A 17,366-nucleotide genomic window follows, 5' to 3' on the forward strand; every position below is an offset into this window, starting at 1 on the left:
GGTGTTTTCGGATAGGTTTGCAAGAAAGTAAAGAGCACGTAAATAAAAGCTAGGGGCTGTTTAAATGAAGACATAACTAAATTAGTTTTAGTAAAGAGCTTGTTGTCACGAGAAAGTTATTGTCCCTAGGCAATCGATAACTAGACCGGTAATCATTATTGTAATTTTATTTGAGGGAGAGGCATAAGCTAACATACTTTCTCTACTTGGATCATATGCACTTATGATTGGAACTCTAGCAAGCATCCGCAACTACTAAATATCATTAAGGTAAAACCCAACCATAGCATTAAAGCATCAAGTCCTCTTTATCCCATACGCAACAACCCCCTTACTCGGGTTTGTGTTTCAGTCACTCACGCAACCCACTATAAGCGAATCATGAACGTATTGCAACACCCTACAGCGGGAATCCCTCACGCTTGCGTGACACGGAGAGCACCATAGGACAGCACCAATAATAAAACATGCAACTCAAACCAATCACGATCATCAATGAACCCATAGGACAAAACGGATCTACTCAAACATCATAGGATAGCCATACATCATTGGGAAATAATATATAGCGTTGAGCACCATGTTTAAGTAGAGATTACAGCGGGTAAGAGAGAGGTTACACCGCTGCATAGAGGGGAGGGGGAGTTGGTGATGATGGCGGTGAAGTTGTTGGTGAAGATTGCGGTGATGATGATGGCCACGGCGGCGCTCCGGCGCCACCGGAAGAGAAGGGGAGACGGGCCCCTTCGTCTTCTTCTTCCTTGACCTCCTCCCTAGATGGGAGAAGGGTTTCCCCTCTGGTCCTTGGCCTCCATGGCGTGGGAGGGGCGAGAGCCCCTCCGAGATTGGATCTATCTCTCTGTCTCTCTCTGTTTTTGCGTTCTCTTCTGCCGCCCTTTCACCGTTTCGTATATATATGGAGATCCGTAACTCCGATTGGGTTGAAACCTTCGCCCAGATCTTTTTCCAAAAATTAGCTTTCTTGCGGCAAAAGTAGAGCATCAACCGCCTTACGGGTGGCCCACAAGGGTGGGGGCGCGCCTGCCTGTAGTGGCCGTGGGCCCCACCCTCGTGGCCACCTCGGGCACCGTCTCGCGTTGATTTTCTTCCCAAAAATCACAAATATTCCAAAATAATTCTCCGTCCGTTTTTATCCCGTTTGGATTCCGTTTGATATGGATATTCTACGAAACCAAAAACATGCAACAGACAGGAACTGGCACTGGGCACTGGATCAATATGTTAGTCCTAAAAATAGTATAAAAAGTTGCCAAAAAGTATATGGAAGTTGTAGAATATTGGCATGGAACAATCAAAAATTATAGATAGGACGGAGACGTATCAGGCATCGGCGCGAGCCGTGGACAGCCAAAGAGAAGGAACCATCACAGGATCATAGCTCTAGTGAGATCCCTGAAGAACCTCCCAGGTATTGGAGAACCTGCCCTCCAACGCAACCATGTAGCGACGGACGTGCTCGTCCTCCTCGCTGACACGGTGACGTACCACCTCCGCGGTGTCCGGAAGCCTCTTCACCATCACTGGCCCACGCGACCGCCACCAAACAAGGTTCGGGTCAACGACGGGCTGGCTACTCACTAAGTTACGCCCCCGGAAGGTAGCACCTCCCAATACCAGCCCGGCGGAGCCCAGTCCCGGACATGGCCCCTCTGATCAAGCAGGCCTCCTCCGCCAAGTCGACGACGAGGATGCGGGATAGGCATCGTCAACGTTGATGCGGGAATAATTGCTTTAACTAAAAAAAATAAACTAGTTCTCTTAATTTTATTACTAAAAATAAACTACTTCTATAGTAAAATAAAGTAGTTGTATTAAATCAACTAGTTCAACTACTAAGCACTTACTATAAATAAAATAAAGTAGTACTTACTAAAAATAAACTACTCCTATAGTAAAATAAAGTAGTTTTATTAAATCAACTAGTTCAGGTACGTACTAAGCACCTACTATAAACAAAATAAAGTAGTACTTACTAAAAATAAACTAGTTTAACTAGCTAGTTCTATTATTTTTCTAACTAAATCTATTAAACACTTACTAAAAAACATCTAATTCAACTAATCTAAAATGCACAGTAACCTAACATCTAATGCACTAACCTAAATCAGAGAATGTTCAAATAAAGTAGTATTGCTTGTTTTTTTAAAGAAATGTTCAAATAGAAAAAAATACTAGATATATACATGAAAAAAAATACATATATGAAAAAAATAAAAATAAAAAGAGCCGGGGCGGCGGCGGCTCACAGCGGGGCTGGCCGGCAGGGGCGACGGCGGGGGCGGCTAGGGCGTCGGCGGGGGCGGGAGACGGCGACACGGGCGACGGCGTGCGGGGGCGCGCGGGGATAGGGGCACCGGCGACGGCGATGTACGGCGTGCGGGGGCAGGGGCACGGGCGACGGCGACGGCGTGGGCGGCGGACGGCAACAGCGCGGGCGGCGGACGGCGTCGGCGTGGGCTCCTGGGCGGGGGCGACGGCGACGGCGTCCGGCAGCCTTTCGGCGTCGAGGAGGTCCGCGCGCGCGTCGTCGGGGGCAACTGCTAGATGAAAAGTGAAATTTTCTAAGTGTTTGCTATATATACATGAAGCATTGGTCCCGGTTCGTGGCACCAACCGGGACCAATGCAACCTTTAGTCCTGGTTGGTAAACAGAGACCTTTGGTCCCGGTTGGTGCCACCAACCGGGACCAAAGGGGGGGCATTGGTCCCGGTTGGTTCTAAGAACCGGTACCAATGCCACCCATTAGTCCCGGTTGGTGCCAACCGGGACCAAAGGTCGTGTGCTGGAATTGGCGCGGTGCGGTGCGATGTTTAGTTCCACCTCGCTAGCCGAGAGGGGCTCGGAGTGGTTTATAAGCCCTGCCGAGCCGACCACTTCGAGCTCCTCTCTACTACAGGCTTACGGGCCTAAATCCACTCTTTGTGCCCGTGGGCCTACTGGGCCTACTGCGGGCCTATATCCTGGCCCCACTAGCGGGTTTGTAGTCGTACGCAGGCCGTGGTGGCCCAGTAGGTGGCACTTTTTTTTTATTTTTTTCCAGTTTTTTGCTTTCTTTTTTGTTTTATTTATTTTATTTTGTTTCTACTTACAGCAAAATACTTACTAGTTTTTCAGTTATTCTTTTTGGTTTTAGGTTACAAAAATTATAAACTTTCTGTTAGTGCCATTAATTTTCCAATTTGAATAGTTTAAATTTGAATTATTTGAAATTTGTGTGAATCACTAGTTTGTGATTAACTTTACTATAAAAATAGATTTTGGAGTGATTCCTTTTCCTGCTATTTAATATTACTGTGGTTTATCATTATATTCAATTTTTTTTGTTATTTTAGTTTCTAAGAAAAGAAATCTTTATGATAATTCTTTTTGCTATTAAAGTTTCTAAGAAAAAAAGTTCTTTATGAAAGTTCTTTTTGCTTTTAATGTTTTGAACAGAAAATACTTTGATAATTTTAGTTGCATAAATTTTAGTTTATTATTTTTGCTATTAGAGTTTCATAAAGGTTGAGAGGGTTACGGGAAAAACTATATGCACTTCGTGTACAAAATGGACAATCTCTTTCGAAGTATCAGGGTTTCAGACGAAAACTCATCTGTTACAAAGGGATTTCATTTTTTTAACTTATTTGAACTCCAGACTCTTTGTGTGTTCAAAATGCACCATTCAAAGCCACATCATCAATTTTCAACCCTTTCTGACGTCATTTGTTATTTTTCATGCATTTACTGATTTTTTTGAGCTAAATGACTCTGAAATTGAAAAACACTACAGATGAACTCTGAAAAGGTTGCAAGTTGGCGTGGTATCATCATTTCTCCCAAATAGCATGTGCTAAAAAGTCGAGAGGGTTACGGCAAAAACTGGATGCACTTCGTGTACAAAACGGACAATCTCTTTCGAAGTATCAGGGTTTCATACGGAAACTCGTCTGTTACATGGATATTCTAGATCAAAGGCATCATTATAATAGTCGTGGAGAGAAAGTCTTCACTTTTTCTTTGCTTCTGTCCTTTGCTTATTGCGCCGTAACCATGGATAATCTTCATCGTTTAACAGGGTGCTTGGGTCAGCCTTGACTTTGAAGGGAGGAATTTCATGAAACTTTTCATAATCTTCGGACATGTCTGTCTTGCCCTCCACTCCCGCGATGTCTCTTTTTCCTGAAAGAACTATGTGGCGCTTTGGCTCATTGTATGATGTGTTCGCTTCCTTATCTTATCTTTTTCTCGTTTTGGTAGACATGTCATTCACATAGAAAACCTGCGCCACATCATTGGCTAGGACGAACGGTTCGTCTATGTACCCAAGATTGTTCAGATCCACTATTGTCATTCCGTACTGTGGGTCTACCTGTACCCCGCCTCCTGACAGATTGACCCATTTGCACTTAAACAAAGGGACCTTAAAATCATGTCCGTAGTCAAGTTCCCATATATCCACTATGTAACCATAATATGTGTCCTTTCCCCTATTGGTTACTGCATCAAAGCGGACACCGCTGTTTTGGTTGGTGCTCTTTTCATCTTGGGCGATCGTGTAAAATGTATTCCCATTTATCTCGTATCCTTTGTAAGTCAATACATTCGAAGATGGTCCCCTGGACAACGAGTACAGCTCATCACAAATAGTGGTGTCACCTCTGAGACGTGTTTCCAACCAACTACCGAAAGTCCTGATGTGTCACATGTAATCCAGTCGTCACACTGCTCCGGGTGTTTGGAGCGCAGACTGTTCTTGTGTTCATCGACATACGGGGTCACCAAGGTAGAGTTCTGTAGAACTGTGTAGTGTGCTTCAGACCAAGAATGCCCGTCCCTGCATATTATTGAGTCCCCTCCAAGCGTGCCTTTTCCAGTCAGTCTCCCCTCATACCGCGATTTAGGGAGACCAATCTTATTAAGGCCAGGAATGAAGTCAACACAAAATCCAATGACATCCTCTGTTTGATGGCCCATGGAGATGCTTCCTTCTGGCCTAGCGCGGTTACAGACATATTTCTTTAGGACTCCCATGAACCTCTCTCAAAGGGGAACATATTGTGTAGAAATACAGGGTCCAGAATGACAATCTCGTCGACTAGATGAACTAGGATGTGCGTCGTGATATTGAAGAAGGATGGTGGGAACACTAGCTCAAAACTGACAAGACATTGCGCCACATCACTCCTTAGCCTTGGTATGATTTCTGGATCGATCACCTTCTGAGAGATTACATTGAGGAATGCACATAGCTTCACAATGGCTAATTGGACGTTTTCCGGTAGAAGCCCCCTCAATGCAACTGGAAGTAGTTGCGTCATAATCACATGGCAGTCATGAGACTTTAGGTTCTGAAACTTTTTCTCTGGCATATTTATTATTCCCTTTATATTCGACGAGAAGCCAGTCGGGACCTTCATACTGAGCAGGCATTCAAAGAAGATTTCCTTCTCTGCTTTGGTAAGAGCGTAGCTGGCAGGACCTTCATACTGCTTTGAAGGCATGCCGTCTTTTTCGTGCAAACGTTGCAGGTCCTCCCGTGCCTCCGGTGTATCTTTTGTCTTCCCATACACGCCCAAGAAGCCTAGCAGGTTCACGCAAAGGTTCTTCGTCACGTGCATCATGTCGATTCAAGAGCGGACCTCTAGGTCTTTCCATTAGGGTAGGTCCCAAAATATAGATTTCTTCTTCCACATGGGTGCACATCCCTCAGCGTCACCCGGAACAGATAGTCCGCCAGGACCCTTTCCAAAGATTACGTGTAAATCATTGACCATAGCAAGTACGTGATCACCGGTACGCATGGCGGGCTTCTTCCGGTGATCTGCCTCGCCTTTGAAATGCTTGCCTTTCTTTCGACATTGATGGTTGGTCGAAAGAAATTGACGATGGCCCAGGTACACATTCTTCTTGCATTTGTCCAGGTATATACTTTCGGTGTCAGCTAAGCAGTGCATGCATGCGTGGTATCCCTTGTTTGTCTGTCCTGAAAGGTTACTGAGAGCGAGCCAATCGTTGATGGTTACAAACAGCAACGCGTGCAGGTTATATTCCTCCTGTTTGTGCTCATTCCACACATGTACACCGTTTCCATTCCACAGCTATAAAAGTTCTTCAACTAATGGCCTTAGGTACACATCAATGTCGTTGCCGGGTTGCTTAGGGCCTTGGATGAGAACTGGCATCATAATGAACTTCCGCTTCATGCACATCCAAGGGGGATGGTTATACATACATAGAGTCACGGGCCAGGTGCTGTGATTGCTGCTCTGCTCCCCGAAAGGATTAATGCCATCCGCGCTTAAACCAAACTATACGTTCCTTGGGTCACCTGCAAACTCAGCCCAGTACTTTCTCTCGATTTTTCTCCACTGCGACCCGTCAGCGGGTGCTCTCAACTTCCCGTCTTTCTTACGGTCCTCTCTATGCCATCACATCAACTTGGCATGCTCTTAGTTTCTGAACAGACATTTCAACCGTGGTATTATAGGAGCATACCACATCACCTTCGCAGGAAGCCTCTTCCTGGGGGGCTCGCCGACAACACCACCAGGGTCATCTCGTCTGATCTTATACCGTAATGCACCGCATACCGGGCATGCGTTCAAATCCTCGTATGCAGTCATTAGGGCATGCATGTATCTTCTGCACCTCCAATCCTAGAGGGCATACGACGTTCTTTGTTGCGTACGTACTATCGGGCAATTCGTTATCCTTTGGAAGCTTCTTCTTCAATATTTTCAGTAGCTTCTCAAATCCTTTGTCAGAGACAGCATTCTCTGCCTTTCACGGCAGCAATTCCAGTACGGTACCGAGCTTTGTGTTGCCATCTTCGCAATTGGGGTACAACCCTTTTTTGTGATCCTCTAACATGCGATCGAACTTCAGCTTCTCCTTTTGACTTTCGCACTGTCTCCTTGCATCAAAAATGACCCGGCGGAGATCATCATCGGGCGCAATATCGTCTGGTTCCTCGTGATCTTCAGCAGCTCCCCCCATTGCAGCATCACCGTATTCTGGGGGCACATAGTTGTTATCGTCCTCTTCTTCTTCGCTGTCTTCCATCATAACCCCTATTTCTCCGTGCCTGGTCCAAACATTATAGTGTGGCATGAAACCCTTATAAAGCAGGTGGATGTGAAGGATTTTTTGGTCAGAGTAAGACTTCGTATTCCCACATATAGGGCATGGACAACACAAAAAACCATTCTGCTTGTTTGCCTTGGCCACTTCGAGAAAATTATGCACGCCCTTAACGTACTCGGAGGTGTGTCTGTCACCATACATCCATTGTCGGTTCATCTGCGTGCATTATATATAATTAAGTGTGTCAAAAACCATTACAGAATATCATGGATAGATAAGTGACCAAATTAATAGAAGTACGTCATCACATTAAAACCAAAGTACATACATAGTTCTCATTGATAAGCAATAATAAAAGTAAGAAAATTAGACAAGGATCTATCTAAAGTAAGAATTCTTTTCTTTCAGAAAGAAGATAAGAACAAGAGGCTCACCACAGTGGTGCCGGCGACGAGATCGGCGCGGGCGATCGATGGCGGTGAAGACGGGGACAGGACGTGACAGACCACTAAACCTATGCAAATCTCGGGGAAAATGGAGCTTGGAGGTCGAGCTTTGAGAGGAGAAAGCTTAACTAGTGTGGCTCGGGCATTTCATCGAACACCTCATGTGCATAGGAGGTGAGCTAGAGCACCCAAATGCCCTCCCCTCGCCGGCCAGAAAAAATAGAGCACTGTGGAGTGCTCTGCTGCGGTGATGGGGTATATATAGGCAACTCATTTGTCCCGGTTCGTGGCTGGAACCGGGACTAAAGCCACCCCTTCTGTCCCGGTTCGAGCCACGAACCGGGACAAATGTATGTGGGCCAGGAGCGAGGCCCATTGGTCCCGGTTCGTGCTAGGAACCGGGACAAATGGGTCCAGACGAACCGGGACCAATGCCCACGAGGCCCCGGCCGGCCCCCTGGGCTCACGAACCAGGACGTATGCCCCCCATGGGTCCCGCTTCGTGACTGAACCGGGACTAATGGGCTGGCCAGGCCCGAACCAAAGCCCTGTTTTCTACTAGTGTTCTTTCCCCTCACCGCCATCCAAGGAGGTCGCTAGGCAAGCTCGTGCAGGCCCCGGTGACGGTGGCGGTGAGTCTTTCGTTGCTTCGGCTCCCATGGAAGATTTAGATCATGGGGTGGCGGCCCCGGTTGGTTAGGAACATCATATTTGTGGCAGTTTGCGTACACGAGAAAGCGGCTAGTTGGGTAGTAGGAGGCGGTAGGCGGCTGCGACGTGGAGGTCTCTATTCCTCGTCAAATTTGGAGATACATGCCCCTTCTTCTGTCGGATCTGGTGTAGTTGGGGTGCTTGGTAATGTAGAAGACCCAATGGCAGCGATACCCCGTCGTCTTTCCTCCGTGGAGGCATGTTCGTGGTCCCTTCTCTCTAGACCGTCCCCTCTCCCGTGTGAAAGCCCAAAATCTGATCAGACTAGGCGGTGGTGGCACACTGTGCATTGTGCCCTCCTTGGAGTCTTCATTTGCGGGTAATTTGGGGTTCGGTTTTGGGTGTCATGTGGGGAGGGGCTCTAGATGTTGTCGGGTCTTGAGCGACACCGGTGTCGGCATGTTGGGTTGCGCTCGGTGTGTCTCCTCATTCATGTTGGATGTTGTTCCACGGCGACGGCGTGCACGGCCTTGTTCTAGCGGTGCGGCACCTTTGAGCCAGTGGTACGGGATTATGGTCCCCTTCCCGCCTTCCCGGTAGTAGCGACAGTGGATGTCACAGGGCAACCGGTCATTTTTCATATGTGGTCTGTGGGAATGGATCGATGGATCCTCGACAACTTGAGATTTCATTGTGATATTCCTATCGCCCCTCCTATGCGGTTGCTCCCGTTGGTGTTCTTGCTACACTTGGGTAGTCATGGCTTTTGGCGGCGTGGTTGGTGTGGTGTGCTCTCCATGCCAAAGTGGTCCTTGCTCTCATGGTCTCTGTCCATTGCTACCCCCTCCCTCGCTTGTGTTCGCCATTCAGTCCCCCACCCCCCATGTCAAAGGACGATCAAAAGGACAGAGTAACTGGTGAGCCAAACACCGTTAATGAAGAGTGTGATGGCAACATGAGAAAGAAAGACATGCCAAAGAACATGTACAACATCCTCGAGGGGTTGGAAGGATCGGCTCGTGTCATAGATAATAATGGCGAGGCACCAGTGAGCAGAGACACGAGGTTGTAACATGTAACTAAACATCCTGAAGAAATTTATTTGTATATATTCAATATCTAATGTAATACGATTTGTTTTGGCTATTACTATTTGCTTACATTTATATTGTTGAATGATTAAGAGGACTAGTCGTCAACCCGTGCATCTGCACGGGCTAGCGATATTGCAGTTGTTTACCTATCAAATTCAAGATGTTATATAGCCATGCATATACACTTTTTTGATACATTATTGTTCACAATATTGGCTGTAGGTGAATTTAAGATAATGTATACACTTGCTGAATATTATAATGCAAAGACAGCCTAAGATAAAGTTATAAGTTTTGAATTTGATTATTTTTTATTTCCTAATTTGAACTTAAAAATGAGCTTAGATATATAGAAGGACAACATGAGAACATTACCTTGTTCATTGGATGTCTTTGATCCCATATTGGAAATATGTTTAGCAGCTCCCGATCCTTCGTAACAAAATAGACAGCTCTTATTTACCCTTCTTCATCTTGCCCAAGAATGGAGCAATGTTTTTCAGGAAAGCCCAATTTTTTTGTACCAATCAATGTAATGACACAACAATAGTAGTAAATAATGTTTGCACGGCAGAAACGAATAAAAAATATATACAAAATGTATGGATTTGTGCAATCTGAACAGAACAAATGCAATATAGAGTAGGCGGATTTACATACTTGCTACTTCCTCTTGTTGCTCATTCTGATTAAATCGTGCAGCTTTGGTAACTTTGCAATTCGATATGTTTCGTGAAACATCTACCTTTCCCCTTGAAAGACACATAACCGCAGAAAGTGGGAAGATTGAAAATCATACCAAGTTTCCAGGAGAATTTACCATGTGCACGTTGTACTTTTCAATACGTTGGCACAAATACATCTCCTACACAACTTTCTCTTGCGCAACTATCAAGCAAACGCCATCTGTATTAATCGATCAGCAATACGTCAATACACAATAGCAAGCCCAACCGCAAAAAAATACAAAAAATACACAATAGCTAGCTAGCTAATTAACCATAGATAGATCAATTCTGGAGAGACAACACACAACGCACGCACGCTGAATCATTGGATTGATTACAGGCTTTAGTACTACTGGGACATGTACGTGTACAAAGTACGGACGCCCGCATCCAACAAACACCGCTATAGACTATACACATATGCATGTGCATCCATTACGTGCATGATAATTATTATATTGACATAAACCTGAGCTCGTCATCTGCGATGGGAATTGCTCGTCACACTCATCCTATGATGCGGCGATGGGGCTACTCCTGCTTGAACCGCAGCAGCCGCCATGTCCGGGCGCACCTGAAGGCACCGAGACACGACGATGGACAACACTGGCGGCCAAGCGCAGTCCTATCTGATCACCCTCACCGTCACGAATGAGTTGATCGCGGCGACGGCGGCATCGGGGGCTTTCTGGGATGTCGCTGCGTATAGCTGCAGAAAATCAGGAGAACGTGGTTTGTTAGCGTTCATATTTTCTGTTAACCAAGTTCTAGATAGGTTGGCACGGGAGTTGTTCTTTTCTTCTGTTTTTAAGCGAGATAGAGTTTTTTCTTTTGCAAGGTACAACCGTGATAGATTGACACGGGAGTTATTTTCTTTTAAGATTTTATTACAACCGAGGGAAAAAAAACGTCCAGGATTTTATCAGTAAATCTACACCGTAATAATTCGGCCCCACCAGGGATCAAACTCACTTTTCCATCTCACTTATGTGGATTAGCAACGTGGGCGTTTGTGTGAGTGCGCGTGTGTGTCTATTATCTTGAAAAAACATACGGATACCATCTACACGCAAAGATTATTATATGATGAGTGGAGGTGTGTCTCGTGCGGATCTCGCAGGATTTGGTTGGTGGTTGTCTTTGGTGGATCCGCTCAGATCCGGTCTTTATTCGTCTTTGTTCATGTGCTTTCAGGTTGCGTCCTTCTGACATAAGATTCTCTTTATCGGCGGTGGTTGCTGTTCTGGTGCCTGCTGCTATGGGGCCTTAGCACGACGACTTCCTGACTGTTTATTACAACTAGTTGTGCCCGGCTCCGGTGAGGGAGGGCGATGACGGCGGCGCTTCTTCGGCTCGCTTCAGTGCTTATAGTCGTCGCTAGGTGGTCTATGAATCTAGATGTAATTTTTATTGTTTCTTATGTTCGATGTACAGCTATGATTGGAGATGAATATATCGAAAGTTTCGGAGGAAAAAAGAGAGCTTTACGAGACTTCTTTCCCAACAATACAAGGTTACTATTGGACCAACATGGTAAAGTTAGGTGTGTTCAAAAAAGAAAGGACGCCGATAAGTGCCACATGTGTGGGCGTTAGGGGGTTTGCCACACATTTTGTGTGGTGTATAAGAGGAACAGCCCACACACCCACGTGTGGGCAAAAAAAGTAATGCACACACACCTCTTTTTTTCCCTCCCGATCCCTCTCACACGCGTGCGTGTGGGCGAAATAGATAACGCCCACACGCCCCGTACGTCGGGCCTCGTATCTTGTGGTCCCGCACGCCCCGCGTACAGTCAGCGCGCGTCCGGTAGTTGCCATGGTTCAGACCCTCGTTCATGTTTGCTTAACTGCAGTTGCCATGTCGCTGAACTTTGGTTGCCATGTCGGACAACTACAGTTGCCATGGTTGCTCAACTGCAGTTGCCATGTATGGTCTGGTCTACTGCAGTTGCCATGATTTCAAAACTTTAGGAGTTGCCACCCACTAAACACTAGGCAGTTGCCATGTAGCACTACAAAAAGGCATGGCAAAAAAACATGTTCGGGTAAAAGAGAGAGTTGCCATGTGCTCACAAGCAAGCTAGGGCAGTTGCCATGTAAAAAGAAAGAGTTGCCATCTTCTTACGTGCACGCTAGGGCAGTTGCCATGTACCATGCAAAAACACATGGCAACTCGGGTAAAAAGAGTTGCCATCTACTTACAAGCAAAGCTAGAGGCAGTTGTCATGTACCTGCAGAAACACATGGCAACTGCCAGCTTTGGGTGTGGGCTAGGAAACGGGCGTGTGGGCGAAGTGATAAACGCCCACACACCAGCCCCCTCTGCGTGCGTGAAACTGGTGTGTGGGCGAATTGCTAAACGCCCACACACCAGCCCCCCGTGTGGTGAAAAAAAGACGTGTGGGCAACCGGATGAATGCCCACACACCAGCTTAGTCCTGCGTGGCACACAAAAACTATTAGAACGCGCCAAGATTTGTGCAGAATTGGTTGGACGAGGATCCATGCGTGTGGGTGAGTTGCCACACGTGTGGGCGTTAGACTTTTCGAAAAGAAGAGGTTAGGTATATCTCTTTCCCCTAACAGAAAAAGTTAGGTCGGGGCGCCGCCTAGCCAAAAGATATATCTCCGTTTCTTGCCAAAAGATATACCGTACTAGTATATATACTTGCCCCAGATCGATACGTACAAAAGAGAGCTGAAATCGATGAAGCCGCGATCGGGGCGCCGCCGACGAGCGCGATCTGTCTTTGGTGCAGGCAGCGGAGCGGACCGTACTCCCTTCCCGACGATCTGCTCCTCCTGGTCCTCGCCCGACTGCGCTGCGTGCGCACGGCCGCGCGCGCCAGCGTCCTCTCCCGCCGGTGGCGCGGCCTCTGGACACGCCTCCCGGCGCTCCTGTTCCGTGACGTCGCCTTCCGCTCCGTCGAACCGGCGCTTGCCCATGCGGTCTCCTCCGCCTCCACCGACGGGGTGTTCCTCGTCGACATCCAGCTCCCCAAGCGAGAGTGGGCGCTCCGCGCGTCGGCGCCCTGCGTCAGCGTCGCTTCGCTGCTGCGCGCAGCCGCGCGGCTCTCGCCGGAGAAGCTCGTCCTCTGCCTCCCGTGGGGCGCAGCCGCGATGTTCGAGGAGGTCGAGCTGCCGAGCTTCCAACGCGCCACCTCAATCTCGCTCACCTCCTGGTCCCCTATCAACCTCCGCGCGCCGTCCGCCGGTGAATCTTTGCCCGCCCTCACAACGCTCGTGCTCTCGGGCTGCACCGCCGACGGCCTCGCCGCCTTGGTTGCCCGCTGCCTGCGCCTGCGCACGCTCAGGTTCTCCCGCCCAGGCTCCTCATGCAACGCACGCATCCCGCTCGACATCACGGTCCGCTCCTCATCGCTGCGGGAGCTCGTCATCGAGGAGACCCAAGCATATGTCAACCGCATCGACGTCGCCACACCCATGCTCGAGCACCTGACCGTGTCCGCCCTTGCCGACTTCCGCCTGAGAGTCTCCGTCCTGGCGCCCATGGCCGCAAGTGTAACGTGGCGCTGCCGTTACTACAAGGACATTTGGTTACAGGACGACGATGATAGAACTAGAAGTGCTTACTGGACACTCGACATGGTGAGCTTGCTGTCGGCTCCACCGGCAGCGGCAGAGAGACGACGACCTCCTGTGTTGCGCCTAGATGCTGTCAAGGTTAGGGCAACTCCTCCTCCCCTGCTCTGCATAGGGCCTCCTATGTCAGTCTCACATGCTGAGCTTGTTTGATGGAATTTATATGTCGGCAGAGAGACGACGTACCTACGCAAAACATGTGTAATTTATATGATGGAATTGTTTGCTCGAGCTTGCAGAACAACTTTCGTGCCTCGGCTTCATGGACGCAAGATGTGCGGCAAGTAGAGCAACATCTGTGGATGGAGGTTGCCGCGGACTTATCTGTCTTGGACTTGGAGCTGCATCTCACAACTTTGGGCCATGTCTATGGAGCAGTAGTCTTCTTTCTCCTTAAGATACATCGGATTGCTACTGCCGTACATAGGCTTAAGCTCAGGGTTGCAAAACTCGACCCGGAGACGATACCCACGGTACATATTCTCCTCCCGTACTTGTTATTTTTTTAAGGGGGCTAGCGCTTGTTATTCTTACTAGCAAAAGAGCCCGTTCCTTGCAACGTGAGAGAAAATAACATACCCTCTTAGCCCAATAACCATGACTCAAGACCCTAATAGGTTCATGTCCTTTATTTTAACATGGCATCACATTTGTGTTGCCGACGGTGACCTCCATGCTGACACAACTAAAACGCGGCTTAATGTGCTTAGTCCTAAGGCGTCTCTCTCTCTCTCTCTCTCTCTCTCTCTCTCGTGCTTGTTATTCTTTTCTTTTTCATTTTTTTGATGGAGGGGGCTAGCGCTTGCTATTCTTATTCCGGGTGATGTACTACAACGTTAATGCATTAGCACACTGCCAAAAAAAGAATGTATACATACTATTAGAACATATGTACTTGTTCATTATTTTCTTATTGTAGATATATTCATTCTTGTATGTACACTAGCTAATTGTTATTATTCTTATATAGGAGGAAGAGGAATGCGGAGAGTGTTGCAACTGCGCGCCTACCAATAACTGGAGAAGCGAAGTTGTCACCTTGACAGAGCTCACAGAAGTGGAAATCGACGGCTTCGAAGGAGACGACCACGAGTTTGATGTCCTGAAACATCTACTTAAATGTGCCCCCATGCTTAAAAGGATGACCCTGAAGCAGTCACACAAGGTCGCCCCAAGTGACGCAAAAGTTCATGACTTCTTCAAGGCACACCCTTTTGTGGAATGCTACTACATTTCATCTTCCGACACTACACCTATGGCTTGCTAGCTTGATGAAATGAGACTTTTAAGTTCCACCGAAACCTAATTAGACACAAGTTGTTGGTGTCTTAGTTTCAGGTTATGCAAATTTGACAATTACCAAGTTTGACCATGCACCTATATGCACTAGCAGCCCATGGATGACAACACGCTCCGCAAGGGTGAAAGTGGTTAGGATAATTTATGTATGAAACCGTTTCCGAATCCATTATTTTAGGATACGGTCACAGATTTTTTACATGCGACAATAATCTGATCCGAATCCGAGTCCGGTTGATAGGATATGGGTGACGCTACGCGTCGGCCGGCGGATCTTTTTTACAATATCCGTCACCTCGACAACTTTTTGATCCGAAGTCATCCAGCTACACGACCCTTTCCTCAGAATTGCAACAAGGGCAGTGTTGCAGAACCCTTTGCAATAGACCTCATGTTGTGGTAACATTTGCAACAGTCTATTGCAGAATTATGACTTTTTCGTCTTAACTTTTTTACAATATGAGTGTTGTTGCGAAAGGACTTCTGCAACACAGATGATGCTGCAGAATTTTTTTTTCGTCTTAACATTTTTGCAACATGGATGTTGTTGCGGAAGGACTTCTACAACACGGATGATGTTGCAGAAAAATTGCCACAGTGGCAACGCACGCGTACAGTGGCGGCCGGCAAGAAAAGGAGGAGAGGAGACCAAGAGAGGGAGGAAGGAAGGCAGGAGGTGGTCGAGGGGTCACCAACAACAGCGGGCGTCCGGGCTCGACGCGGAGCAATTAGAAGAGGAGCTGACCATGGCGGGGGACTGGCGTTCATGGTTGGCCGCGAACACGAGGATAAAGAAAGGTGGGGGAGGAAGGGAATGGGGTGCGGTGGTGAACGCGGGGCTCGACGTCGGCGGAGCTCCAGCGACTGGTTGAACGATGCGGCGACGGCTGGATTGAATCGGGCGAGGTGGTGCCGCGGCTCCCGGACTGATTTGGACGGAAGACTCTAGGATTTTGCAACATCTAGTCTTTTGCAATCGGGAGTTTTGCAACATCTAATGTGTTGCACTAAGAATCTAAGATGTACGTTGTGCGCCATCTGATGAAATTCGGATCTGACGAACACGTCGGCGGCGTAAGTCTACGCGTGATCCATGGGCAGATTCTAATTGTTTCCCATAGGATATGGTATTACTAATATACGGCGTAGTAGGATAATCCGTTTATCTAGCCAGATAATCTGACCTTTTTATTTCTGATTCTGATTTATGGGTGAAGTTATAAGTATCAACTAGCAATGCGTGAATGCTATCTTTGCTTAGGAGACAAAACATTCGCTTGTTAGTGATTTATTTGTCTAATTTTGTTATCATCTAGTGATTTATGTGTTAGTAAAGTATATAGGTATTAATATTTGCTCATTGTTTATGTATCTTTTAGTTTAAGGCATTTATATATTTATCATATATGAATATGGTAAATAACATAGACTAAGGCATAGCCTAGTGGTGGAAAGGGGTTGAGACCTTCCCACCCACCAAGGTTCAAGGCATGGTACTTGCATTTTGGGTTTGTTGCACCAATTATGCTGTAGGGGCTTTCCTTATAGTCTTTCCGTCAAAAAAGGTAAGTAACCGTTTCCGATCCGACATCGTATCGGTACGTACCATGCCCGAATCCACATAATCCCGTATTTGTATCCGCATTTGTTCCACTATCAGATCCAAAACTAAATATGTGTAATACGATACGGTATAAGGGTTATCCATCTGAATCCGATTCGGTGTCACCCCGACACCGTATCGGTATGTACCATGCCTGAATCCACATAATCCCGTATTTGAATCCGCATTTGTTCCGCTGTCAGATCCAAAACTAAATATGTGTAATACGATACGGTATAAGGGTTATCTGTCTGAATCCGATTCGGTGTCACCCCTAACGTATTGAACCATCGTGTGTTGCAAATCATTTCTGTGCGCTACCAAAGTTCATGCTACTATTACTTATCCTGTGATACTTCTAGGGGATCATAGTTTGCTCATCAAAATCAATTTTACAGAGTGAATCGTCTGGTGTTCATGTATCTATCACTCGAAGCACATCAATTTGTTGTGGTGTTTACTTTTGCAATGAAAGGGTTACGCTTTACACTTTTATGTGATATGTGTTCTGCCCATCATGATCATTTTCAATTCAAATTTGAAATTTGTCTCCAACTTACAAAGATGTTCTGCCTTTATTAGCCTGTTGCACAGCATGTTATCGTATAAAATGATATTTCTTTTTTTTATACAGGCATGTAAACCTCGATGTCTGGCTACCATGGCTCGGAGGACGATGACGGCATGTTGTATAGCATTTGCAGTTGTACATGCAGACATATGCATATGCATCACTATTTGTTTGGCGTTTGAAAACTGAAACATATTTATTTGGAAGGACCACTGATGCACATCAGTTCCTAATGTATAAATTTGAATGCAGATTAGGTGTGTGTATTACCTTCATGAATCC

General features: G+C 46.8%; 1 protein-coding gene across 1 annotated transcript; it reads left to right on the forward strand.

The window, feature by feature from the left end:
- The first annotated feature begins 10,602 nt into the window (after positions 1-10,602).
- LOC141027535 (uncharacterized) lies at positions 10,603-14,975 on the forward strand. The gene is made up of 4 exons (XM_073504602.1): positions 10,603-10,738; positions 12,686-13,692; positions 13,851-14,084; positions 14,582-14,975. The coding sequence occupies exons 1-4, from the start codon at positions 10,603-10,605 to the stop codon at positions 14,876-14,878; spliced, it is 1,674 nt and encodes a 557-aa protein (XP_073360703.1). The 3' UTR covers positions 14,879-14,975.
- The last annotated feature ends 2,391 nt before the right edge of the window (positions 14,976-17,366 follow it).

Source organism: Aegilops tauschii, chromosome 7, assembly GCF_002575655.3.
Source record: "Aegilops tauschii subsp. strangulata cultivar AL8/78 chromosome 7, Aet v6.0, whole genome shotgun sequence".
In the NCBI taxonomy this organism is placed as follows: domain Eukaryota; kingdom Viridiplantae; phylum Streptophyta; class Magnoliopsida; order Poales; family Poaceae; genus Aegilops; species Aegilops tauschii.

Excerpts from the sequence above, each read along its gene's own strand:
- LOC141027535 (XM_073504602.1), top strand. The coding sequence starts at position 10,603 with ATGGACAACACTGGCGGCCAAGCGCAGTCCTATCTGATCACCCTCACC. Across the intron at positions 10,739-12,685 it reads CAGAAAATCAGGAGAACGTG|ATCGATACGTACAAAAGAGA; the intron begins GTTTGTTAGCGT and ends TACTTGCCCCAG. Across the intron at positions 13,693-13,850 it reads TGCGCCTAGATGCTGTCAAG|AACAACTTTCGTGCCTCGGC; the intron begins GTTAGGGCAACT and ends TCGAGCTTGCAG.